The following is a 27,265-nucleotide window of genomic DNA, read 5'->3' as shown; positions in this document are numbered from 1 at the left end:
AAAAAAAAAAAAAAACAAAAGTGCCTTAATTGAACTGGTTTGATCATGTGGTTTATTTGCCGTTTCACCTTTAGTAGAGAATATTCGAATTCGAACGGCGATTTATAAATAAATAAATAATAACAACGACAAAATGTTGGTTTCTTTGTTTCTAAAAAAATAAATAATAACAAAATAATAAAAAGGAACGGCAAGTTGGCCTCTTTTCCGTTCCAACTGCGAATTATTTGGTATGTGGTCACTGGTCAGAGTCAAAAAAGACATTGGAAGTTGGGACTTTTCCTTAGCTTTTGGAGGACAGCTACACCTAAAAATATGAAACTTTTAAAAGATTATTTGTTTTTTTTTTTCTTTTTTTATTAATTTCTCTTAAAAGGAATGATTTTACTTGAAAATTCTTCCAAAATAAATCATTTCTGTAAGAGACAGCTTCATTGGTTTTATGTCTTCATTTCTTTTCATAAAACCAAGCTTTGCATTTCTGTCTTCATTTCATTGTTTACTTTATTCTTCAAGAATAATCGAGGGTTCCCATCATATTCAACCATCATCATTACAAGGAGCATTTTTTGTAAACCCATTGTAATTGTGATTTGGTATGAGTAATAATTTGGAACTTGCTAAGAGAAAATGACACAATATTCATTCATTTTGCCATCATCATTGGAAGACAAGGCCCATTTCACTACTAACAAGTGAAAGAGGATGTGTTTCCAACATGACATTACTGATTGCACCCTACTAATAGACTCAAATCACCCAAAGGTCAGACAGAAATCAACTATAATTGTCCAGAACAGCAAAAAGAATGCCTAACTACTTGCATTTCGACGAGTTGTCAACAAACTAAACTGCTCGAGTTTACAAGCTAGGGGGAATGTTCTTGCGCTGCAGATCATACCAGATTCTGTGAATGGAAAATGATGAGCTTTTTACAAAGTTGGAAATAGACATACTTTTCATCAATCATGATGAGTTTTTGTCTGCAGAACTTCATCCCCACATGTCGCATCCGGATACGCCATGATGGTTGACTTGGATGATGTTAGCATCCTGTATTCTTTCCTTAGCTTCACCCCAAATCAAAGATGCAGTTGCTGAATCCAAGTTAACCATGTTTTTCTTGCTTGCAACAGGAGATTTTTCCATCGCCAGTCCCCCAGGACTCTCGTTAGAGGTTAGGCAGCTTTCAGTTGAACAATCGGCCCTTTGGCAAGGAAGATTAGCCTGCACTTCTTCCGTGCCATTCACTCTTTCCATCTCTTGCGATTGTGAAGGATAGAAACCAAGTGCGTCGATGGAGGAACTTCTTGGGCTCTTACGATCCTGTCCTTGGGACTTCTTGCTGTCTGAGTCCGAAACTGCACCTCCAATGAATTGATCTGCAAGCATTTTACAAGCTCTCTCAAGCATGGCCAAATATCTTCGCTCGGCATCCTGACGAATTCGTAGGTGCTTCTCTGCCTGCCCAACGATGGTAAGGTAAGATAGCCGAAGAATGGACCCTAAGTCTCAGTATTAACACTTGGGAATTCCTATCCTATCAGCAGGTTCAAAAATCTCCATTGCTAGTTTCAAATCAGTAATTCTAAATGTATTTGACCACGAGGACAGTCAACTAAATAAGTATGCAAAACTTGTCTTTCTCCATTCAAATTATGTTTAGGACCCACCCTGGTATGGTATTCAATTCATTAACAAGGTTGAATCTTCAAGGAATCTGTTCAAAACCATCATCAATTTCCATTTTAATGTTAAGGACGAAAAAATTACCTCAACTTGCAGATGTAATTTACTTTGTACTTCCATTTGCGCTCTTAGTGCCTCCTTGACTTCATAACCACTGAAACAGACGTTTAAGTTATAAACACTTTGAACATTATTGAAATCTTATAACACAACATTCAAGGCATTATCATAAATATCTTAAAGGAGGGGAAAAAAACTCTTATCTTACTCGGCCATTTCAGAAATTGGCAAGTCAGGAGAGAAATTATTGGTACTTGGACTTTCTAAAAGATATGCACCTGATGTTCATTGCACCAAGCGATAATTAAAGATTTAAATATTTGGACCAGACAGGTTAAAAACTTTCAAAAATTAGTAGTAGCTAGTGCAAATACTGGTGGTGAAAGGAGAGCAAGCTCTTTTGGATAAGAACTCCATGACCCAACACTAGTTATGTAGTTGAATATCAGCAGACTCATGGAGGCATCACATGATATGCAAGGACAAAAATCGAGATGTATAGCTTACCATCTTTAGATGCCTCACCCATATCCTTCCCTGATTGCTTACCTAATCTGTATTTCTGTAATGAAAAAAACAAGTATACATAAACACAAATTAACCATGAATTCCAACATCAGAATTCCTCCATAAAAAGATGCATTTTCATGTCATTGTGAGTACCTGAAGGTGGCTCTTCAGATGGAAGAGAGTCAGTCCTTTCACATTCATTGTTCGCATTATTGCTTTTGGAGTAGCTTCTGCACCAAGTGTTCAAATGTCAAACCCTTATCATTGATTAGAATTCAAATATGACCCATATACTCCCCACCCTTGTCCCCACCAACAAATTAAAAGAAAGATAGTAAGAAGACCTATCAATCAAAGCATGGAAAGCAGATTCTCCATGCTGCAAACAAATGGACTGATGTTTTTTCATTTTCATTTTTTTTGAAGTACAACAAATGTGGGGAAATATAACTTCAAAGAAAAGAACAGACACCTTAACCGCTGAGCTACATTGGCAACAAGTGAATTAAACGATTACAATCCAAGTTCTGACTTTTGTAAAGCTGGAGTCTTATGGTCAAACATGTCGACCACTCTCCTGAAGAAAAGAAATAACAGGATCTTCGAAGAAAAGCACAGGAGTCCAATTGATTTTTGTCAGATTGTACAATTTAAAACCTTAATTGGAGTGGATCACACAATTCCTGTTATAGTTACTGTGCTCTTATTATCAATCATGATCGCGGTGTTCTGTCTAACCCCTTTCTGCTAGCAAGGAGACACCTTGTCTCCTTGGCCTCTAAGTTGTTCTTTCGAGTGTTTCGATAATGAAAAAGTTTACTTCTTATCCCAGAAGAAATAAAAAGTACAAAATAAAAAGTGAGAAAAAAAAGTGTTTTTTATTTAAAAAAAAAAAAAGAAAAAAGAAAGAAAAAGGAAATAAGAAAAGAAAAGAAAAGGCTCTGGTTTTGAAGAAGTCCATATGTAAAACTGACAGATGGCATGTTAAATGTCTGCCACACAGCACAAACCATATTATGAGGAGATTCACATTGATTCTGATCTGATATTAAAATAGTGTAACAATAATTACTGACTGGCTGAATTGGATAAAAAAAAAAAAAAGAAAAAACTAAATCCATATCAATTTTAAGCAGCTGGTTAATGTGGACCTTAGTTTCATAATGTTAAAATTTTCATGATTTTCCTTATGGTTATATTGTAGTTACAATCCAATCTTTTGGCTGGAGGAGTTGAAATGTTTAAGAGTAACTTCAACGCAAAAATAGAATATGTAAAGATGGAAATGTCGTTCCTATTTAATCCATATAACTTCTTTCAATTGTGAAAACTAGATGGAATCATGATGATATTTTATCCTTTTATATTCTTTCGTGTGCCCTCACCAGCATACAGATGGACTATTTTCACAAACTCAATTAGATCTCAAATCTTTTCACCTTCAATTATCTCTATGGAAAACAAAAACTATCTTCAAACTGATTATGGAATTTCTTGCTGACAAACTGACTTCATACTCCATTAAGGGCCAAAGAGGCTAACAACACCCGTACATTATGATAAAACAGGATAACTTCTGTAATTGGGAAAATTGTACATTAATACCGTTAATTATCACTCCTGAGACATGACCATGAAGGAATCTTGATATGTACCTCACCACCTAAACCATCAAGATAACTTGTGAAGACTTTCAAACTACGAATTACGAAAACCTCAAAGTTGTATACAGTCAACTTCCAAATCAGGCTCAGTTGCATTAACTTTTCTATCAACATCCAAATCTTGTCTGGTTCCATTAACTTTTCTATCAGGCAATTCATTCATGTATAAATTTGAAGACTTGAACAAAGTCAAACAAACTGCAACTGCAATCAGGGTCAGTTGCAGTCAATATGCGAACATGAAAATGATGAGCCATGCTACTACTACTAAGGAATCAATCAAATTTATTTATAGACTTTTTTAGTCTAACTTCAGATCTTTTAGAATTGTATTTTAATGGTTTTCGATGTTTAATAAGGTCATCCTGCCAAATGAAATAGATATCTAGTTGGAAAGAAAATCTAAAGGTGCATTGACATCCTAATTATACATTCGGAATTGGGTTTAATACAAAAAATTTATACAGAATTCTTAGCCGAGATACAATTTAGATTTTTAGAACTAGAGACCCTGCAAGATTTGGAAAGAAGGTAATATAGTTTCCTGGATCAATTTTTTATCCTCTTTCCGTTTTCACCCTTGGAGGTTTTCTCTGCCAGAGTGTCTTTTCGAGCTAATTATCAGATATTTAACTCAAGCATTTCAGCTAAAAACATAGAGAAAACAACTGAATCTACTCAATGAATTGTTGCCTAAAAACTTACTCCAATGAATTTCCCATCAGAATTAAGGTTAGACAAAACAACTGATACGATCAGAAGTTTCTACTCGGTAGTAAAAAGGAAAATAGTAATCAAAGAAAAGAAAAAGATTATAAAAAGAATTCCATGTAAATGACAACTAGCAAGCAATAGTTTATTACATGTGTTGAGAAATGTATTCTTTTTTACAAGAAAAATGAACGATTGTCTTAATTTCCAAAAAAAGAAAAATGAATGATTACACACAAAAGTCATACAAACAGCAGGTTGAAGAAACCAAGGAAGCCAATCAAAAGTTGCAGGGATTCCAATCATCAAAAATAAAAAGCAAAGTGACACCCCTATAATATTTGAAAGCTAGAAAGACTAAAATTTGTCTTTCTGACTACTCTATATGTTACAACAGCAAGATTGAATATCCGCTATCTAAATCTACTCTCAAGTTGTGAGCCAAATAGAGCATACCCTCCCCAAGCAATAATCATTTATGAACATTCTTCAAACCACTCTAACACAGAATCCCCATTCAAACTTGGACCCCAAATTCCTGAAGGAAAAGAGTAGAAACCAACGGAACTTCCATGGCTTCGAAAAAGTCATGAAATTTTGAAGATTGATTTTCTACCGAATTTAACTATTCCAGAGGAATTGAGCTCGGCCTCCATCCCATTTCTCTAAAGTCTAAACCCACGTTTTCTCTTCTGTCATAAGGTACCTAATTTATACTTATTTTTTCACCAGGCTAAATGCTTAATGATTGTCATCGATGGTAATCTTTCAACTGGATAAAACTTCCCATTCACATTGTACGCATAAGTGAATAGCAGAACCAAAATGTCGGCGTTCCAATGGCTGACCATCAGGGGAACACAATTCATTTCAACGCATCAACCATTTCTCCTAATTCAAGAGTACTTAAATGAAAATCGAAATCCTACTCAAAATCATCCCAGAAATAGGTACTAAATAGACCATCGCCGCTATTTCTCAGTAAAAAAAGAGAAACCTAATTCAAGGTAGTTGAGTAAACAGCTAGTCTGATACAAGTAACACGTCTATGGCAGCCAAACAAAAACATCCAGATTAACGAGACTAAAAGCTAAAAAAAAAACTCGAGAAATTAAAGTTAATGGAGAAAGGAGCACTGACTGCCAGCACCGCCGAGTTGAGTGACGGCATCGACGAATCGCTCATGAAGATCGGCAGTCCAGCGGAGGCGAGGTTTGGGATCTGAAGTCAAAACAAGACAAGGGTCTCCTCGGTGAGTGTGGGTGAGGTCGGAAGCAACAGAACCACGATGGCCATGGATCTGAATATCTCCGTCGGGATTAACAAGTCTGGGAAACATAACCCTTGTTGTGAAATGGGCAGAAAGAAATGGAGAAAGTGGAGCTGCAAGAACAGAAGAGAGAATGGATTTTTGTGTTGGTGTGGGAGTTGATTAGAGAAGAAGGAAGGAAGAAGATGAAATCTGGTGATGGGGTATGAATGATTCACAGAGAAATTGAGAGTTCATTGGATTCGTTGACGAAGAAGAAGAAGAAGGTGAAAAAGAAAGAAGTGCGTGAGAGAGAGAAAGAGAGGGAGTTGGCACAGATTTCAAAGCTTTGTCTTTTTCTGTCATCATCGTCTTCGATGCAGCAATTAGTCGTCAAATTTTGGAGAATGTAATAAACGACGACGATTCCACCATGGAAGGGCAAAAACGGAATTAACCCATTTCTTCTTCTTTTTCAATAGTCTATAATTGATTAGGATTATAATTAGTATTCCCGAATGATTAACAAATAATTAATTTTTTAGTACATGTATGATTAGTTTTTTATTAATTAGTATTAATTTATTTTTCAATTTTTGATAGATAGAAGTTGTAAGACTTTGATTTTATTCTCGAAAATTTCTAAATCGAATCCTTTTTTTTCATGCAAAATCTAGCATAGATCAACTTACACAAAATATATTAATAAATTTTCCCTCTCTATTGTACTAAACAAAAAAACAAAAACTTTTTTTTTCCTTTTTTGAAAAAAGCACTTCATTAATAACAAAGAAAAGTGAGATACAAGATAATAAATCTTCCATTAACCAAAGTCGAGGAGATAACAGAACCCCATCAAAAAAAAAAAATTACCTTCCCATATAGAGGGAGGCACCGACTCAAAACACCTAAAGGATTAAACAAGGTGAGGTCTCAAGCTTGCACCCAAGTCTGTACAAACCTTTAAACTTTGAAGTTGCAGTAATTGGTAAGAACTCATCCTTTTGGAGTCAGAGGTTGAACAAATGTGTAGAAACTAATTAATTTTCTTTAAAGATTAAAGTTAAGAATTAGTAATTTTCAACGTTGAAGAACTATATATAAAAATTTCTATTAAATAAATGTGTGGGTCAGTACAAACATAGTTAGATACAGACAACAAAATTTTAAATTAAAGATTTCAATTTGTATTCCCTACATGTACTAAGATATAAAAATAACAAGCTACAAAGTTATATCATCTTTTAATAGAGAGTGTGAGCAATGGTGATTGTGAATATTGTTGATGTCGACCCAATCTTGATAGCTCAGTCACTTTTTTATTTTTAAAAAAATGTTTCTAGGGTTTGGCACCAAATAAAGATTACTTTTTAAAAAAGAAAAAGCTTTTAGGAGAAAAGGAAGAAAAAAGATTGAAAAACGAAACCAATTGATATAAACACAAGATTTTAACTTAACCATAAAAATTTGTACTATCACCTTCAAAATTAGAGCTTAGATTATTCATCTCTATGTATTGTAGAAATACATATATTTTAACTAACATGAACATAACTCAAAATATAAAAATTTATATTATCGTCTACTAAAGTGGAAGTTTCAATTATCCATCATTACATATTTTTAGATAAAAAGATGATATATTTAGTATATTTGTTAAATATGGATACCCCAATATTGAAAAATTGTCGGAAATAATATTATTAAGTATTCATTTTTCAAAATTAATATGTTTTTTGAAAAATCTATTATCCGATCCATCTCGTCCATTGAGATTTTGTTAAAAAAAAAAAATAACTTTTTCTAATTCATATATTGTGTTGGGCATTCTCGGTGAAATCTTGGGCAATTTTTTCAAATGTTATATAATCTTTCCAAATCTTATACCAAATATTATATCTTTTCAAATTTTCTTCAAGTTTGATTATTTTTACCAAATCTTATATCGAAATTTAACATAAATTTTCAAATCTTTACCCTAATTTCTGTTTTCATAATTATAAGAATTTTTAAATTTTCAAATCAATTTACCGTTATGATTTTTCAAATGAATCTCAAGTGCATTGTGTTTTTAAATATTTGTAAAAGATCAAATTTTGAAAATAAAAAATTAAGATTGAAAAATATAAAAAATCTCAATGTCAATATGCTTGAGGTTTCACCGAAAAAACTCAAATATATATAATGGCGGTATTAAGTTTGCTCGAGATACACACAGATTCTTTATATCTCCCAAATCTTACTTGATTTTTTTACAACATTTGATCTTTGGGTGATAGATTTGAAAAATTAGATAAAGTTTAATATAAAATTTGGAAAGATTACATAATATTTAAAAAAATGGATAAAATCTCGATGTTAACGGTTTGAAATTTCACCGAGATAACCCAAAACCATCAATATATTAGAAACAATTAAATTTTTATGTAAATTTCGGTGATCGATCTCAGATAAAATGAACAAAAAATTAATGAATTTTTAAAAAGCTGCTATTTTTGAAAGATAAAAACTTGAGATGATTATTTTTGACAATTTCGCTCTCAATATCATTATACAAGTTATTATTATGTTTCATTTTCATTAGAACAAAATTCCCAATTTATCCCCTATTTTTGTTTCTGTGTCTCCACCAATAATCTTGTCCTATTGATGACATTGTGGAGTGGTAGTTGAATCTTCTTTGCTTTTTGACTTCAAGTTAAGATTTTTTGTTTTTTAGGTAAAATATTAACCAATTATAATCATAATCATTTATTTCATTTATTTGAATCCATTACCATATCATTTCTTGAGCTAAAACCCTCCTTCCCCACATATCTCAACTTCCATCCCTTTCAATTAAAGTCTTTTTACCATTATGCCCACCACCTCAATTTTGTTTGAGTACCCATTTTGATTTTTCAGGTTAATAGGACATTTTTCAGGTTAATATACTTTTTAGTTAAATATATATTTTTAAAAACATTTTAGTTCTTAGTTAATTCCTTTTACTACCAAAATATATATATATATATTTCTTCTGTTTGATTGCCAAAATTTTGGTTGGATTTTTAGGGGAAGTATAGTTTATAAACTTAAACTAAAAATAAAAAACCAAATACGGATCTTAAAGATTTTTCGCTATTATATTTATCATTGTTTTTTTGATAAGGCATCTCTTATATGTTCCTTTAAAAATAGATTTTACACTCATGACCATCTAAAATCACTCAAAAAAAAATAAAAGTATATTAACTAAACTTCAAAACCCCGTTTGATAAGTGAATAAACACGACTTCCACCTCTAAATTTCTTTATTTGTTATCTATTTTTTAACATTGATTTAAAAGATCAAACCAAATTTATAAATTAAAAAAAAAAAAGTAACTTTTAAAAACCTTTATGTCTTTGGAATTTGATTAAATTCAATCATTGTATTTAAGAAATATGCAAAATAATGTAAGTGAGAAGAAAATGGGTTTAGTTTTCAAAAACGAAAAACAAAAAAAGAAATGGTTACCAAACCAAATGAGACTAAGTTATTAGTTTTTTTTTTTTTTTTTTTTTTTCTCTAAAAGTTGGTTATGAAAAAATAAGTTTTATGTAAAAAGCATTTTGTTTTAAAAAAAATTATTCCAAACACATAATAGATAGAAACACACTATAAATAGAAATCTTAGAACTCAGATATACATATCTTAGAACACCAGGAATCATAATCAAATCCAAACAAAGTTTATATTAATTAAACTTTAGTGGTTGAATCATCACCAATGAATTTTAACCCCTTGATCTGTTAAACAAACATTCCTATCATTAACAAGTATAATAAAGCTCAATTACCAAACATATGGAATAATTTCTCCTTTTTACAATGGCATCTTATGGTTCTGAAATGATAACCAAATCTCAGGAAGTCACACCAAGACTCTATAATGCTGCTGTTTTCCTTCAAGAAGGAAAAAGAATAGCTTAGCATTGAATCTCATGCCACCTCATTATCCAATCACTTCAGTATCAGATATTGTGTTGCTCTAAATTTTGAAGCTCTCTTCTAAAGCTACGTCTGTGTGTTCCATCTCTGAATTTAAAGCCGATAAGAATGCAAATGCTTGGCCCATCTTCTAGCCATGAACGGGTCGTGATACTCCCATCTTTCGACGCTGCTAATCCTCCCGCCCATACTCGCATCCTCTTCCCGGTTTTCACGACCAGCTTCGTCGAAAGTAACAATGTTGCTGCTCTTGTTTCCTATACTTAGCAGGGTTTCGCCTACTTTCATACACTCCCCATCGTTGACCTCCCCATCAACATAGCTGTATCTCACCCTGACATGTCCTTCGTTATCACTGAACAGATTGTCGATTACAATTCTCTTTTCTTCGTCGCCTCTCAATTCTGCAATACCAATGATGGTTGATCTGCTGTTTTCCTCTCCTATTCTTAGTTGGATGTCTCTGATGATTCCTCTCAGTACTTTTGTCATCAGGAACTCTTCGAACTCCTGCATTACAAAACCAGTTGAAATGCTGAACCCCAATCCTACGTGAAACCAATGGATTGGGACAGCGGGCGAGTCCAAGTTGATGAGATGGCACGGCTGAGTTCGGCTATCAGATAGGTGCAGAATGGAGGAGTTGGGATTCTTGTGGATGCTATCCTCAAGTATCTTAACTGCTTTCTTCAGCCCTTCCACGGCATCTGGTTGCCCCATGTAGAAAAGACGGTCAATGACTTGTAAGGCAGCTCTCTTTCCATAAGAAGTCATACGTTTCAAGGGAAACACACGGGTTGCAGCAGACGAGTAGGTAACAATGGCCAGGCGGTCGATGGAACGGAGGGAGGAAACCACCAAGGCCATGGCTTGCTTGAGGAGCCTCAGGTGCGGGCCATTGGCACACACAACCAGGACCAAGTCAGTCGCTTGTTGATGTGCCAATTTTACTGAAAGGTAATATCTCGAACTGTTCCTGGGGTTGCCTGTAATACGTGATGTTTGCCGAGCTGGTGATTGCAATAAGGGAGAGAGGCTTCTGCAGGGGAATTGCTGACGCAGTGGTGGCCGAGTGTGGTGGTTGGAGTATACATAACCGGGGGCGCAACCACTCACTTGAATGGGAGGACAGAAGCTTGATGGGGTCGTATGTACATAGAAAGAGAGGCGAGAATCATGAGCAGGTGTATGGTCAGGCTCAACAGGGTCATCATCATCGTAACGACCGGAGAGCAGGAAGGAGCGACGGTTGATGCGGAATGTGGCGATGGAATCATCAAGAATACGGAGGATGGGATCACTTTGGGTGCAAAGTGGGGCTGAATTCCGGGGCAACTGGGTCCATTGAGCTCGACAAATGGGGCATGTGACACTGCCATGGCGGACGTTGGAGGAGATGCAAGTGAAATGGAATGCATGAGAGCACTGTGCGGTGAAAATGGCCTGCCCTGGACGACTCCCTTTGGTTTTGTAGTTCAGAGGATCAAGGCATATGGCGCACAGATTCTGAGATGCGAATCAAGACAAATATGCAGGTAAGATAATTGATACTGGAAAAGAAAGAACCTTTGACTCAAATTAGAGCTCAACTTTTCATAACTTTTTTTATTCATTTATTAATCATACAAGTGTATTTAATTGCTAAATATTAAATATGTCTCATTTCAATTTGACACGTAAACGATTTTTAAATAATAAAACTATGACATGACAGATTAAGCAAATAATTCTTTTCTGGTCCAAAAATAAAGTTGAATTTTCTCTACTGGATATTCATTTGAAGCAGCAATCGAACAATGGCTTAAGAAAAGCAGGAGAGGATTTGACTGGCTTTTTGCTCAGATATTTAAAGGGTAAATGTAATGCTTAACTCCAGTAACCAGATTCACATCAAAAGCATAAAAACAAAGAGCAAGCAATAGACAAAAAAATCCTCAAATTGATACTGGCTCAAAAGCTGTGCAAGGATTCCACCATAATCAAGAAATATTTTCCATGTTCCAATAATCAAATCTGTATGACAATGTTGGGAAAAACAATAAGAGATTTTAATTCTGGGAACCAGGAGTTTCAAATGTGCATAATTCTGAAGAATAAACTAAAAAAGACAACGACTTATAGTTAAGATTATTATATACTTGAAAACAAGAGAGAACAAATTTCTAAAAACAGTTCATGGAAAATGTTCGCTCAATTGTAATACTAAATAAACAGAATCCTTTAGAAACCATCTTCCAAACAAACCAGACAGGATGCAAGACTAAATGGCTGCAAGAATTGAAATGGGTTTCTACACTTAAACTCAAAAAGCTATAAAGTTACATATGGAGAGCGTACTAGACAAATTGTTCATATGGCCGGTGAAGTACCTTAGAAGGCAGATTGTTCGGTGTTATCGATTCTGTTTCTTCTGCAATTTCACCTTCTCCAACTTCTTCCACAGCGTGCCTTGGTTTTTCAGCAGACAGAGAAGACAAATTCGAGACCTGTCAAACAAAGCAGAGTCGTTACAGAACAAAATCAGGACTCATAAGACATAGTAATCGAAAAAGAAATCCCCCACATGAAGAAATGAAAATTAGGAACGAGAAAACAACGGCATTTCAGACAAAAGAAACGAAAACGATGAATTCACTCATTCAGCCATGAAATCTAACAATTGAAGCAATGTAGGAGCCATAAACGGGAGAAAGAATCTTACAGAGCGAGCTTTTCTGGGAGAGAAGGAGCGGCAAGCGTATGCAGCAACAACAATCTTTCTAGCAGCTTTCTTAAGAATTGAGGCTCCTCGTCCGCCGCCTCCGCCGGCCATTCTGCAAAAGCTTTCACCAATGCACCGCCATCAAAGCTTAAAGAAGAGTAGAAAGAAGCGAATGAAGAAGAAGAAGAAGAAGAAGAAGAAATGAAAATGGCGAATTCTGCAAAATCCCCTGAGAGTGAAAGAAAGGGAAAGGAGAGGAAATGCGCCTGCCTAAGGATGCGAGTGGAGAGGGTCCCCACAGCTTTAAATTATTCAATGGCGTCCTTTCGCTTTAATTATCATTTCCCCCTTTTTTTTCCAATTAATTTATTTTACTTTTTTTTTTTGGCATTTTGTTTTGTCTGTTATAAATTTATAATTAATTTCATTAACAGAATAGTGAGACCTTATTGTTAAAACAGAGCAAACTTATTATTATCAATATGATCAACGCGTTATTGTTTGGAGAAATTAACCTGTACAACTTTACTATGAATATGTGGATACTTTAAAAAAGTCATTCCTTTTATGTTGTATAAAAAAATGATTCAAAATATTTATAAATATAGTAAATTTTTACTATCTATGTGATAGACCGCGATAGATTATTATCTGTATCTATCTTTATCATGATAAACTGTGATATTTTGATATTATTTATAAATATTTCCAGTAATTTTTTATTTAAAATAATTTTTCAATACTTTTAAATATAACAAAATGTTACTGTGTATGAGTGTTTATCAATTGTAAATGATAATAATCCATCACAAATAGACATTGACATTTTACTATATTTGTAAATATTTTTTGTTCATTTTTTATATTGGAAAACAATCCATTTTAAATTTTGTTTTACATTAGTCTTGTATTTTTTTTTTATTTTTCAATTTTCATCTCTATTTCAATAAATATTAAATTTAGTCCTTTGAAGTTTTTTTTAACACTAAACCAGGGGAGTCATGCTTATTGTGGCTTAGTTAGTTCAACTTAATTTTTATCAAAATTAGTTAAATAATAAGAATAATAACTTTCCTGCAAGAAAAACAATATATGAATGTATTTTGTAAATTTATAAAGGGGATAGTAATAATTCCTTTTTTTAAAAAAAAATAACAATAAATTAATTATATAGATTAGTTCTAAAATTTATTTGTAGTACAAGAAGTAAAAATTAGACATTTAAAAGTAGATGGACTAAAATATAATGAAATTCAAAATACATAAATCAAAATAATAATTTAACCAATTTTAAATTAAATTTATAGACTTTCAGATTTGTGTATATTTAATCCTTGATGTTTTAAAATATAAACTTTAGATTATTTTTTTTTTATAAATTCATGTGAGTTCAATTATGTCCATATTGGCAATTGAAAGTTTAGGATTGTATTAGATAAATTTAAAATTTATATATATGATAAATCAAGTAATTTTTGAAAAACAATGAATTTGTTAGATATTTATTACAAAGTTAAATAAATGTTGCACACGTTTTTTGTAACTCAACTCAAATTGGCTGTATATTAGTGTGTGTAATATATATATATATATATTTCCTTCAGAAAATGCACGATTTTCAAGATCTACTTTATTTTCCCCTCTAAAGTCCAAACTCTGCTTATTTTTAGCCTTTATTTTATTTGCCCATTTTGAAACAAAAGCACTGTTGAAGAAGATGGCCTTTTTCTTTTTTGTTTTTGTTGTACAAATATTCATGAGAAATTATTCTAAATGTCATCCGTTATATTTTTAAATATAATAAAATGTCATCGTCTATTAATAATAAATGTTAATGGATATTTGTAGTATTTATCAATAATAGATGATAGTAGTTTATCAATATCTATCACTATTATGGATGGACAATAATATTTTGTTATATTTTTAATATTTTAATCATTTTTTTCGTATTGAAAAATAACCTAATATATATTTTTTATTATTATTATTATTATTGCAGGAAATGTATTCCAGCCAATGAACCATTGAGAACTCTAAGTTATATGAAAGTTCAATTACAATTTTCACCTTTCATACAATAGTTTTTTAATTTTAATTTTTGAGAAATTAAGCTTATAACATTACTTTCACTCGTGAATTACTTTGTATTGGTATCTATTTTATAGTAAAATTTTCAAAATCATGTTAAAAATTAAAAGAAATTCTTTTTATTTTTGAAATTTAGCTAAATATTCAAATATTTCTTTTTTTTTAAAAAAAAAGTAAAATTGAAAGAAAATTTTCAAGAACAAAAACAAAAAAATATAATTATGATTAAACAAGATGTTAATTGAGAATTTTGAATAATTTTCAACTTTGTGTTAAACTTTTATTGTTGTGGCTAATAGATCGTAACTAATAGATTATGGGTTAATTCACATTATTTGGAATTTTTGGATAAAGTAAACATAAAACTAAAAGTTTAAGATCCTTTTAGACCCAAGATTCAATTTTGATTTAATAAAAATTTGAAATATTGATATAATTAAATTTACTATAATTCCTTAGTTAAACTTTCGAGTTTAGCAATAATTGAACTATTAAAATTTTATAATTTTACAAAACGTGTAATTTAACATAATATTTACGTTTCCTTAGCTTTATAATTCTATTTACCAAACATTTCAATTTCATTGTTTAGTTGAGAATTTTATTTCTACTTTTTTTTTTCCATGAAAAGAAAATAAGAATTGATTCATTATTTTATCCGTAAATGTGAAAAAAATACAATGATGTGATATTGATAAAAAGGGGAATTTGGTAGGCACGAGGATGCGTTTCTCATGCGCTTCATAGTCTATTCCTTCATTTGATGAATTTGTTTAATTTTTTCATTAATAATTAAATAGTAATAATTATATAAAACAATATATTTTTATTATAAATCTTTTATTTTAAACTGTTATTTTTAGAATATATGATATTATTATACAACAACAAGTAAATTACCATTGAACTAAACTCACTTTTATTTTAGACTGTTTTTGTAGTTTGAAATAATTAGTTAAATAACATTAATGGTTATTTATTAATAATTTAATAAAAAAATGCATCGATAATAAATTCTCTCTCAATAAAAAAACATTTAAAGATTTATACAACATAAATAAAAAGCTAATTTTTTTTTTAAACTTATGAATTTTAAAAATATCATTCTATAAATAATCTGTACTGAACTTATTTTTGTACAAAACTTTATTTTATTGAAATTAATGAGTTTATGAAAAAAAAAAAAGTGTTTTTTTATGTGTTAAAATTAGTAGGTGAATGAGTTGAAATTAAATCAAATGTCAAAAGTTTTTGACAACTTTATAGTCAAAATTGACGTTTTTGCTAATTTTTAAATTTTGTGGTGATGAAATTGATGAGGACAAGGTCATGGGTGGGTGTTCTCTAACCCTGTCTATGTTACTAAAATCTGAAAAACCTTTTGAAAAATTTGTACGAATGAACACTTTTGAGGGACCTAAATGAAAAATGGTCCAAGTTTAAAAATCGCCTGTGACCTTCTTCTTACGTTAGTAGTGTGTGAAACTACTCATTTGACTTCAAAACACGAACAAGAGCCCGAAGTCTCATTTTTTTTCCTTCATTCAGATTCTCACGCTTGTATCTTCCTCTCGCTCCTTGGTCTCACTCTTGCTTCTTCCTCTTACTCTAATTCACCATCAAGGCAAAAGTTGCACACGAAGAAATAATCGTTGATTTATAAAAAATTGGGGTGATTGCAGAAGAAGAAATAATCGCAAAAGGCAGAAGTTGTAAAAAAAAAGATCGATAATCCAAAAAAAACGTAGATTGAGAGCGAGAAGAAGCAAAGAGATGGAAGAAAGAATTACGGTGAATGACTTTGGTAATTTCACAAGAGGACGATGTAAGCAAAAAGCCAAAAAAAACGTTTGTTTTCAAAACCTAAATCAAATTTCATCCGAGTCTTCTATTTTAGGTTATCTATACCATTTTTCCAAAACTTTTCTTAGATCTTTTAGATTATAATCATTGGACTTTTAAAATTTGTGTTGCATAATATACCAAAAAACACACAAACAAAAAGTACAAGTATAGAAATCAAATAAAGGTTTGGGTTAATGAAATGAAAGGCAAATGAAAGAAAGAATCCGTTGGATTTGAAAATTTGAAAGTTTGAAAGGACAAAGAAATGAAAAGGTTTATAATAATGATAGATTTGGCATCGATCCATTCCCCCACAGCTTGAGTGCATTGCATCATGGAGGGAAGCACAGCACTAAGCAAAAAGGCAAAGGCAAAGACAAGGCCAAGCTCAATTTGGCAGTCAAAACAATGACCAAAACTCCAAAACATCTCAAATGCTTTTAATTTTCTTCTGCCCGTTCCCTTCCTTTTGGCACTTTTTGCCACACTTTCATCTATCTCCTTTGACATTTATTTAATGTTTGATTGCTTCATAGGAGTTTGTTTCTCATTCATTCCCTCCAACCAAACACATGCCTTCTTTCTCCTACTTGCATTTTACTTATGAATTTGAATGTCGTTTTGAAATGAAATCGTACGGGTAAGAGACATGCATAAACGGTCTATATTCGTTTTAAACGATGATATGTATAAGTGAGAGATAATATCTCTATTAACATGGGACCTTTTAGGTAGAATTTGAAAATTAAATCATGCAAGCTTAAACTAAGTTTTTGTTGAAATCAATGTCTATGTATTTAAAAAAGTATTTTTCAGTATTTAAAAAGTCATTTCAAACATGCCTCTTAAAGTAGATTATATCATATCACGTGGAAATATGAAAAAACTTGTTGTCCTAACAATCAAGATCTCCTTCTATCATGAATTCTTAGGATATAGGATTACTTCATTTGACACGTGGATTTGAATATCAATTTACTTCATGATGAACATGTGGAAAACAAAGGTTAGTGTACAAGTTTAGTGGAATTTTTGTACAAATTCAATTGCTATCAATTGGAAGTAGAATACAGAAAATTGAGCATTATCATTGTGAGAGATGAAATATACATATGGAAGGATCTAGAGGAAGAAGACAAGGGATGAAGTTTTAGAGAAAGAAATAGAACAAGAATTGAGAAAGGAAAAAAAAGAAAATACCAAAAAAAAATTGAAAAGGATTATAGAACTTTATTTGAAAAATTGTGCCAAATAACATTTTGGCCAATTTTTCAGGTCAATCTATCAAATTACTAACAATTTTTTCTAAAAAAATTAACAAATATTTTAGATATACAATAAAATTTTTGTATGAATTTAAAAAACTACCGAGTAAATAAATAACCACCTATTAAACACAAAATTGAAAGCTCAAAGACTTATCGACACAAAATTGAAAATTTAAGGACTTGTTAGATAATTTTAAAAATTTAGAGATTTGTTAAAGTTCAAAAAAATTGTTCGACGTTTTTTGAAGGGTAAAAACCTAATTAACAAACGCTTAAAAATTTATGGACTTGACTTATAATTTAACCCGAAAAGATAAGATGGATAAGGTTGAAGTTACTATCAAGGGTGCAAACACAACCTATTTAGTATTTATTCCCCTAAACAATAACCAAGATCTCCTTCTCTTAGTAATAGTCTAATTTGGGTTTTTAAGGATATGGGTCTTATTAGGTAAAAACCTAAACTTGAACAACTTTTTTAAAAAGAGAGAGAACCCAAATTGCAGAAAAGAGCACTCTGTGACCAGAGGCTAAGCTAAGCTACTGGAGAAGGAATCTCTCTTTAACCATATGGAAAAGCTTTGGCCTTTGCCTTTCAATGATCTCTCCTCTCCCTCAGCCCTGCACATGAAAAGAAGGGAAGAAGAAGGGCCCAGTAGACAAAGGTTACTGCTGTCTGAAAAACAAAAGGAGTTGAAAAAAGATAGTTTGATTGCTTGAATTATATGTATTCTCAAAACTCAAAGGTCGTTCATTTTGATCAATTTCAAAACCAAGCATCATAGTCTAGGCTTCAAACATCGAGGTTGTTTCATGTTTGGTTTAGGTTTAGGCCAGCCTAAGAATAATAAGATAAGGTAAAGCTAATGAATGAATGAATGAACCACCTTATTTGCCGGTGTCTTTTTTTCAGTGCCCTTTTCCTTGTTGGTTGACTGTCTTTGTTCGGTAACAAAAATGAGCCCAAGACTGATAGGCACATCATCCGTCTCTCATAGTTTGGGCGAACCATATGTACTGATCAGAAGTAACTTCAGTCAGATGAAGATTGGTATTTATCATTATTAATCTAGATGGAGATTGGTGTGTCATGGATAAAACCGCTGTCTTGAAAGCAAGAACGGTGCGACCTTGGTGCTATATCGTAAGAAGTTAGTTGCTCCCCAAGATTCACACAACACTCGGACTCTGACGTGCACTCGTCAGAGAACGGATTGGAAACATTCGGAAAATTTAGCTAAGCAAGCTTCTCCAACCTTTTTTTAGAAAGAGGAAGAAGAAAATATTTAATAACAAAACAATAATATAATTATTTCTTTTTCGCACAAGCACGGTTACCTAAACCCAAATGATCGGACAGACAACGGCAGCAGTGTGCGCATATGGTGAAAGGGTTATACTTCCACCATCACCAATTTGAAAGCTCCCTTGTACATTTATACATATACCCACTTGCTAAGCCTAAATCTTCTGATGTGGGACAACTCTTACCTTTTTTCTCTCAAAAACTACTTTTCTTTTTGTTATGGGCCAAAAGTTCAAAGTCATTCCCAACAATCACAACTCAAACTCAATACATAAACTCCTCTGTTAGTTACTTTCACTTTCTAGCTTAGGTTTAATAATCTAATAAATCTCAGCATAGCTCAACTGTCATTTAGTTAAAAGCTTTGAGCCTCTCACCTATCAAAGAATTTAGATAACATCTTTTTGTTTGTATTTTCATGTGCCTAAAGTTTGATGGTCTCTATTGTATCTTTTTTAACTTTAGAAAAGTTTTTAAGCTTATAAAATTTAATCCCTAAAATGCCCAAGACTTAACCAACACTCAAAATCCAAATTTAATGATGCCCAAACCTAAAAGAGCACTCAAATTCTGGCCACAAAACCAAGTAGTCACAAAGATATCTAATCCAACTTCAAAATACCTAGATCTTATCCAAACACAAACACCCAACTCATGTAAAAAGGGAATTGACATTAGGCTAAATCATGAAAAGAAATTCCTAAACTTAATACTTTACACTAAAATACACAAGTTGTTTCAATAATACAATATTACTCTTAATCTTTCATTAACACTTCAAAATTACCCATAGAAATTTGTTAGAATGTTGGATAGAAATTGAGACTTGAAATGAATGTATCGTTTCAAATCACTACCATACTATTCTAGATCATAATTTCTGTCTAACATTCTAAATTATTTCTATTCCAAGTATAGTTTTCAAATGTTTTAGAAAGATCAAAGATAAGAATAACTATATCTTTTAAACAAGGGACAAAGCTTAGAGGCATTTTTTTTTTTTTTTTTTACAATTCAACCTCGATATGATTATAAATTGATGGGCGAGAACGAGGAGAAATGGTCAATGGCCATCTAGCCCTCAATTGAAGCATTGCATCTAGCAATAATGGGATATGGTTGGTTTGATCTAATTCGATATCTAGGTACAATCATTGATTGTATGGAGGCCAACGTTGCTCAGATCATTTGGACCTCTTGGTTCCACCCAAAAAGGTTCAAATCTTAATACACTTTCCATAATTCCTTACCTCAACTATAGGACTGTAACTCCAAATAAATATAAAAGAATCAACCAAATCTATTGAAGCCGGTTGATTCAATCTATTTGGCTAAATAGATTTCTAGGTTTGTTTTTATGCAATCTAAAAAGTGATTGAAAAAAAAAACCCTTCAGCTCTTTCAATCATTGTTGATTTGATTAGTTTTATGCTTTAGGCTATTTCAATCAATTTCAGCATTTGATTCGATTTGTTAACAGAATTGGTTCTTTGGTCAACTTTCTTTTGTATTTTTCAAATCAACATGTTGATTTGATATTGATTTAACTAATAATCAAGCCCAAAAATCCCACTTGCATTTCACCTTAATTCACCTTTTAATTTGAAGTCCTTCCAATGGTAGAGGTTGAAAGGATACAAACATAAATTTATCAGGCTTAACTTCAAGGAAGATCTTAATTATGAACATTTAGATGATTATTTCACCTCTTTACTTCTTGTTTATCCTCTTCCTTTCTCATCCCCTCCAATCTCACCTCCAAAAGGGATGGATTAGTTTCATTCTTGTCATCTTTTAAACATTCGTTCGTTCTTTCTCTTTAACACCCAACACAAGGATTGACAAGATTAATTATATTAAATATAATTAGAAACTGTTTGGATCTCAGATATTGTTTTATATGTATAAATATTATATATCTAAAATTTAAATGTCTGAATTTTAAATGCCTGAGATAATCAATGTCTGTATTTGGATATGCAGAATAATTAATGTCTAAAAGTTAAATATATGTGTTCAATTTACCAATTTTATATATAGAAATCAAAATTAAATAATTACTTAATTAAATGAAAGAATCCACCGATGAAGTCATCAAATAAATTTAACATTATTTAGTTTATTGTGATATTAATTCATTATTTAATCAATTAAAATAAAAATAAATTAATACTTTTATAATATTAATAAAATTATTTTAAATAATTAAAATAAACTATTATCCATGCCTATCACAACACGGATAAACAAAAATTGTGATAGACACAGATAATAATCTATCGTGGTCTATCATAGATAGATGGTGAAATTTTACTATATTTGTAAATACTTTAATTCATTTTCCTTTATTTGAAAACAACTCTTTATATTAAACATAATCAAATTATTTAAATTGATTATTAAAATATTTAATTAAATAGACTATAGTTTTACTATTAATCTCCAGGCATAAAAATCTCGTTTCTCGCGTAAGAGAGCAACAAGTTCAATTAGTACAATTTTTTTAAACATCCTCGAGTGTCTGGAATAACTTATACACACCTCGAAAATCTCACGAGACAACCCACCTGATCTTACAACATTCAAATATCAAGATACCTGTGACCTCCTAATCCTTTATCAAAGTAATGTTTCCTTATTTACCACTAGGCCAATCCAAGATGAATAAATCAATTAATACAAATTAATCGCATAAGTTCACAGAGATGATATCAACTTTTGATAAAAGTTCTAATTTGAGTTCAATGCAACATTTGTTATGAGGAATTCAAACCTTTAACATCTAGGTCGAGAGCATACATACACTTTAACCAGTTGAGCTACAAAGAAGTTAGCTTTAACAGGAGGTTTAATTATATTTACGTAAGCACATAAAGACAATAATACCTCGGGGTTTTGCCTTGTTTTTTGGTCTATTGCCCATGAATTTAACCCATCCAACCCCGTCTGTTTCAAAGAGGTTATGGAGCTGCATGGAAAGAGAGGGTTAGATATGCAGGCCGACCTCTACTGGGCCCTGAAGTTAGTGGCAAGCAAACGACTATAAATGAATAGTTAAAATCCAAAATCCAGATATGAAACAGGTATAAAACATTGAGTCATGTACAAGAAAGAATTATATCCACACAGTTTGAAATTTGAATCACATATGGGCGGCATTTTCAACAGGCCCCACGGAGAAGTATTCAATCAATCAAATTGAAGTAAAGAAGGCAAAAGATATACAATACACGCGTGATTGGAGGAATAAAGTGGCAGGTAATAAAGCCAGCTGCGCACATAATGCCACAGCCACAACCCAGCTTGCTTTTTCCCTCAACTCACCAACCCTCAACTGCCACCGCTCTTCTCATTATGGAACCAACTCCTAATTACAAGCTACAACCCAACCAGTGGCCTTTCTGTTTGTGTAAAATCATGCCAAATAAACCATTACACTAATACAAATTTAAATTAAGTCGATCAAATGCTGATTATCAAATAAAGAATGAACTCAATAGACACGCAGCGGATGTAAATCTAAGAAAGAGCCATCGGGAATGCTAACGGTGCATGATGAGTTTGAGAAATCTAGGAGAAGAAAAGGGGAAAAAAATTAAAAAAACAAATGATCATCAATGACACTGAAAGGAATTTTATTTTTGTCCTGCTATGATTGTCTTCGTACCCTCCAAATGAAGTACTAACACTGAATCTCTCTCTCTCTCTCTCTCTCTCTCTTTCAATTTTTGTAATCTCCTTTTGGTAGAGCCCATTTGGCCTGTTTTGATCATACTTTTTTCATTTTACATAACAGAAGTTTCAGACAATACAAAATAAAAAAGATAGTACGAGAGAGAGAGCTACCATTTTTTTTTTTTTTTCGAATTTTCAACTTGCAACTGACAATATTTGAGGAAAAGGATTTGGGTAAGCAGATTTTGTACAGTAACAGAATATAGAGACCCACATATGATATACATCTAAAGTGGGGGAATTTAGAATAGATAACATCGGTTAAGTTCTACTTTACATAACTAATAAACGAATCAAGGAGAAGGGAACAAAATAAATTAGAGAACCAACAAAAGGAAAATGCAGAGATCCGGACCTGGAAAACTATTGTGGATGTTGAAATCATGAAGGAAACTTCGAAGTCCAAAAGGACCATTCAAGGATTAATGTTGCATTCTCTTAGATATACATTGTCAAAATCAACATGCTTTGCCCAATAATTTCGATACTTGGGTATGGCTATCTCAAGCCATGGCTTCATGTTCCCATTATAGTGTATGACGGCAGCTCGTTCAATTTCCTTCTGCGCAACATTAGGATTGTATCCAAGGCCTAAAACATGCCAGGATTTGTCGAGCTGATAAGTGCGCTTCCAAAATGTGATGAGACCTGGTGGTAACGTTCCCAGCTTCCACAATTGCCTGTCATAATTCTGAAGAAAAAATGCAATGTTTTGAGCAGGAATAGCGTGGGTAATAGTAATACTACTTCCAAGGAGCTAGGCTACAAGCCACAACAAAACAATACTTCCCAGCACTCAATAGATATGCATTACTATCCATCTTCACAAAAATTTTCTTCCAGACGTATTTTCAGTATTTTCAGTGTTGAAAAGGGTTATCCGCTACCAATTTAATTGAAGGTTTTAAGTTACATGACAAGTAAAATAGATATCCATTCATAAGAACTTACCAGCTTCTGCCAGGAGTGGTACACCTCTGTAATATTCTGCCTCCTCCATTCATCCAAATCAAAGATATTCATGCCAAATGCCCAACCACAGGCATGAGGATCAAAATTTTTTGAGATGAGAGGGTTTGAGAAATTGAGATATCTATCAAACCGATGAAAGTTTTCTCCACAAGTCTCTACAGCACCATTAACATTTCCCTTCAAATCAATGAGCCAAAGTCTCGTGAGATCTTTCTGCACTACTATATCATCATCCAGGAACAAAACCTTTTTGAGCTTCGGGAATAATTGTGGGAGGTAAAACCGTAGATGGTTTAAGATGGACAGGTACTTCGGATTCCGGAACTTCATATTTGAATCAGAGCTAGCCCGATGAGCTCGGAAGTAATAATCTATCATAGATGAAGAACCCAACTGCTTCAGTACTGGACTATAACTGGCGTTTAACCATGTAAATTCTTCAATATTCTGAATCTCGATCGTAGCTTTGTCAGGTGGATTTGCCTGAAACCACATCCTCATTGCTGCATAATTAAGTCTATCTGTAATAATGTGAAAAACATGTTTTGAAGGCTCCTGAAAATATCAAATACATGAAATCAGTTATGAACTCAAACAAAGGGAAAGGTTTTCCATAGTTGTATAAGCTTCAACGATGACAAGATATCAGATTCTTTCTACCAATCCCAACCAATTGGGAAAAAGAAATTAATGTATAAAATATAAAAAAGACAGCATAATTCCACGAGAAATATAATACCTCTGCATGAGTAATTGTTGAGTTAACAACTACTGCTGCTGCCAATACATTATCAGAGAATAACGCATAATGATATAGGTCTGGATCTTCTAGTTTCTCTTGACCTGGGAAATCCTGTTGGGACCAATTCAGAGAATAGTATTCGGTTGTCAGGCGCAAGGGAAGGCAATGAAGGCCTTTAGGAAGTGTTTTTGCTGTTAACTGCGTCAAAAACAAGGTTTGCTTCTTGTGCACTCGTAACTGCTCTTCAGTTGAGTGAAGCATCGCTCGCAGTTTCTTTACCACAGTAGCACAGTCATCCTGAGTTTGTTTCCCTTTTGCAAGAGTTTGCTCCATTGTCTTCAATCTCTCAAGGGCACTGCAACATAATAGTATCTGAGAATGAGCACAAAGACCCTCTCAAGTATGTCCCATCCCATTAGATTTAAACAGATAAAGAAAAAAGTAAAAACAATAACTCATTCTCAGATGGAAAATTAACGTGAACATGGCTGCCATCAGACAGAAAATTTACTTTTTAGGTAGCTCAGAATCCTTGCTTGCATCACCTAATGTTCGTTGAACTTCTTTTATCCTCAGTCGAAGTTCTCTTGTAAGGTGGGGATTGTTCCTAGTGCCTGGAAGCGAGAGGTAAACTTTGGCCCTTATGAGCTGATCCTTAAGATGTCTTACCCGAGCATTAGGAAGAGCAGCTTGAACATTGTTGTGTTCAAATCTTGATCTTACTATTTCTCCCCCATCAGCTTTTTCAGAAGTTTGAGTGTTCTGGAAGATTCATTGTATATCAGTTTTAGGAACATTCTAAATAAATCAAAAAGTTAACTAGTTAAGCCAATTAGTTAAGAAGCAATGAAGGAGGAACATCAATGACTTATTTGGCATAGAACTGGAGCCGGAAAATGCATTGCAAATTTGCTATCTAGTTACAGCTATAGACTTCCCAAGAGAATGGTAACATTGGTAAGTATCACCATACTAAAATTTGCCATCTAGCTAAAGTGATAGGCAGCTTTCGGTAGGAGAAAAAAACTTGCTGAATAATAAGTTAATCAGAATTATCCATGCAAAAATCATGAAAGAACTATCAAAGGCTTCTAAATATAACCATGAACATGCAAATACAGTACAACTAAAGAGTATAGAAGAAATGACAAAGACCAAGATTCATACAGGATCCACTTTGCTGTTCTTTTCACTGGTACTATTGGGATTCCCTGAAATGATATTTGGCAGCCCAATGGGGTCCGTAACCTGTTTGATGGGATTCTCGTTTTGAGAACGACCTTCCTCATCAGTTGTGGACAATACTCGAGTAGATTTACGCTCTATTACTCCTAGAGATTGTGCACCGCAAGAAAAAATTAACAAATCACAAGGGAAATAAATATAAAAAGCCAGAAAGCAATGATATAAAGAAAAATATATATATTTATAGAGCACATCCTTGGCCAAACCTTGGACGCCGCCATTGCTCTGCCAAACCGAAGCAGCGGAATCTGGAAGCAACTCGTTGTCGGAGTAAATAATCGCGACAGGCTCTTTTACGCTTGATGAAGATTTCTATTGCCATGAATCAAAGAAGAAACATCAGAAAACTTAGTATCTAAAATATGCAAAAAAACAGAACAAGTAATTTGGAAAAAAACGAACAGTGAATCCAGAAATAGAAATAAAATATTATGGAAAATTGATAAATAAATACCCCATCAACAAGATTCAGATGCCCATAGTTGCTATTGAAACCCTGGTTTAAGAAGGCAAGGGGGGATCAGAAGAAGAACTGAGAGAAAAGAGCCAAACGATCCAACCATACAGACGCATTTACTTACAGAAGTCGCAAAACCTTCAACAAGATCGCCTTTAGCTGTAGAAACAAAAACCCTATAATTAAAATCCATGGGTAGAAACATAGATGAACAGTAAGCCAAAACTAAAACAGTGAGTTAGAAGAACACTAACAGGATAACTTGACGGTGGCGAGGCGATCAGTGTAGAGCACAATCGGAGCAATAACCGTGACAAAGAGCAACAAGGCCACCAGATTTCTGATCATCATTTTTCATCAAATCACGAAATTTACAGGGTAACCAAATCCTCCGTCCGGCGTTCGGCTCGATCGACGAGGCAAAGAAATGACACGCGTCTCCGTCGGCAAAGATTCGATCAGAATCGTAGGTAGAATAAAGGGAAAAGGGAAAGAAGAGAAGAAAAATACAGCAATAGTTAATGGAAAGATAAAATGGCTTTTGGTTAGGGCGAAAATGTCTTCTCTGTCAGACTACAGCACAGCACACAGTCTTGCGGTTGAAGCTTTTTTTAGGAAAAAATGGCGGATGAGGACAGGAAGAAGAAGATACAGAAAATTGCTTTTGATGAGCATTCAGCAATTAGCGTCGGCCTTTGCGCAATGAGAGTGGCAGTTTTGCGAACAGAGTGACAACTAAGACCCAACGATGTCATACACGTGAAAGAAAGAGAAAATTACGGACAGCCCAACCATATTATATAATTTCACTTTTTTTCCCCTTTATTTTTCTATAATATTATTTGTTTATATAGCAATTATTTTATTAGTGAGAGTTGTAAATCTCTCCGGTTATCTTTTGAATAGATTCGTTGTAGCTGCCATTTTTTCGAAAATCATGAGTGTAGAAAAGTTTTGTAAAATATCTGGTTCATGACCATAAACTAAGTTTAGTGGCGAGTCTTTATGATAAGCTACTATTCTAATATGTATAAGTGACGCAACATG

At 32.9% G+C, this 27,265-nt stretch overlaps 3 protein-coding genes across 5 annotated transcripts; all 3 read right to left on the bottom strand.

Moving 5' to 3' along the window:
* Positions 1–621: 621 nt before the first annotated feature.
* On the bottom strand, positions 622–6,273 carry LOC120074148 (protein PHR1-LIKE 2-like). Of its 2 annotated transcripts, none has more exons than XM_039027166.1 (6): positions 5,775–6,273; positions 2,413–2,489; positions 2,299–2,311; positions 1,958–2,027; positions 1,774–1,843; positions 622–1,464 (listed from the first exon to the last, which is right to left on the bottom strand). In XM_039027166.1, exons 1-6 carry the CDS (start codon positions 5,971–5,973, stop codon positions 994–996), a joined length of 900 nt encoding a protein of 299 aa, XP_038883094.1. In that variant the 5' UTR covers positions 5,974–6,273; the 3' UTR covers positions 622–993. The 2 variants fall into 2 exon arrangements, with proteins under 2 accessions (XP_038883094.1, XP_038883093.1); XM_039027165.1 differs by having other exon boundaries at positions 2,257–2,311; positions 5,775–6,272.
* Positions 6,274–9,656: 3,383 nt separating this feature from the next.
* LOC120074615 (probable E3 ubiquitin-protein ligase WAVH2) lies at positions 9,657–12,847 on the bottom strand. Its single transcript, XM_039027784.1, has 3 exons — positions 12,558–12,847; positions 12,226–12,342; positions 9,657–11,362 (listed from the first exon to the last, which is right to left on the bottom strand). The coding sequence occupies exons 1-3, from the start codon at positions 12,666–12,668 to the stop codon at positions 9,950–9,952; spliced, it is 1,641 nt and encodes a 546-aa protein (XP_038883712.1). The 5' UTR covers positions 12,669–12,847; the 3' UTR covers positions 9,657–9,949.
* An 8,872-nt stretch (positions 12,848–21,719) lies between these two features.
* On the bottom strand, positions 21,720–26,988 carry LOC120074001 (probable galacturonosyltransferase 4). 2 transcript variants are annotated; one of them, XR_005480864.1, is made up of 10 exons: positions 26,473–26,988; positions 26,343–26,377; positions 26,216–26,257; positions 25,968–26,073; positions 25,684–25,847; positions 25,028–25,278; positions 24,514–24,871; positions 23,754–24,329; positions 23,158–23,493; positions 21,720–22,035 (listed from the first exon to the last, which is right to left on the bottom strand). XR_005480864.1 is itself a non-coding variant. In XM_039026961.1 (9 exons), the coding sequence occupies exons 1-9, from the start codon at positions 26,567–26,569 to the stop codon at positions 23,218–23,220; spliced, it is 1,905 nt and encodes a 634-aa protein (XP_038882889.1). In that variant the 5' UTR covers positions 26,570–26,988; the 3' UTR covers positions 22,896–23,217. The 2 variants fall into 2 exon arrangements, 1 of the variants encoding a protein (XP_038882889.1); XM_039026961.1 differs by lacking the exon at positions 21,720–22,035 and having other exon boundaries at positions 22,896–23,493.
* Positions 26,989–27,265: the final 277 nt, after the last annotated feature.

The sequence above is a fragment of the Benincasa hispida genome, chromosome 3 (genome assembly GCF_009727055.1).
Source record: "Benincasa hispida cultivar B227 chromosome 3, ASM972705v1, whole genome shotgun sequence".
NCBI lineage: Eukaryota > Viridiplantae > Streptophyta > Magnoliopsida > Cucurbitales > Cucurbitaceae > Benincasa > Benincasa hispida.
The sequence above is the reverse complement of the archived record's forward strand: the minus strand, read 5'-3'. Positions and strand labels throughout refer to the sequence as shown.

Coding starts and splice junctions, on each gene's coding strand:
- LOC120074615 (XM_039027784.1), bottom strand. CDS start 12,668: ATGGCCGGCGGAGGCGGCGGACGAGGAGCCTCAATTCTTAAGAAAGCT. Junction 12,343..12,557: donor CTCCCAGAAAAGCTCGCTCT/GTAAGATTCTTT, acceptor TTTGTTTGACAG/GTCTCGAATTTGTCTTCTCT. Junction 11,363..12,225: donor CGAACAATCTGCCTTCTAAG/GTACTTCACCGG, acceptor TTCGCATCTCAG/AATCTGTGCGCCATATGCCT.
- LOC120074001 (XM_039026961.1), bottom strand. CDS start 26,569: ATGATGATCAGAAATCTGGTGGCCTTGTTGCTCTTTGTCACGGTTATT. Junction 26,074..26,215: donor ATCTGAATCTTGTTGATGGG/GTATTTATTTAT, acceptor TCATGGCAATAG/AAATCTTCATCAAGCGTAAA. Junction 25,848..25,967: donor GAGCAATGGCGGCGTCCAAG/GTTTGGCCAAGG, acceptor CACAATCTCTAG/GAGTAATAGAGCGTAAATCT.
- LOC120074148 (XM_039027165.1), bottom strand. CDS start 5,973: ATGTTTCCCAGACTTGTTAATCCCGACGGAGATATTCAGATCCATGGC. Junction 2,028..2,256: donor GGGTGAGGCATCTAAAGATG/GTAAGCTATACA, acceptor AATGAACATCAG/GTGCATATCTTTTAGAAAGT. Junction 1,465..1,773: donor AATTACATCTGCAAGTTGAG/GTAATTTTTTCG, acceptor ATCGTTGGGCAG/GCAGAGAAGCACCTACGAAT.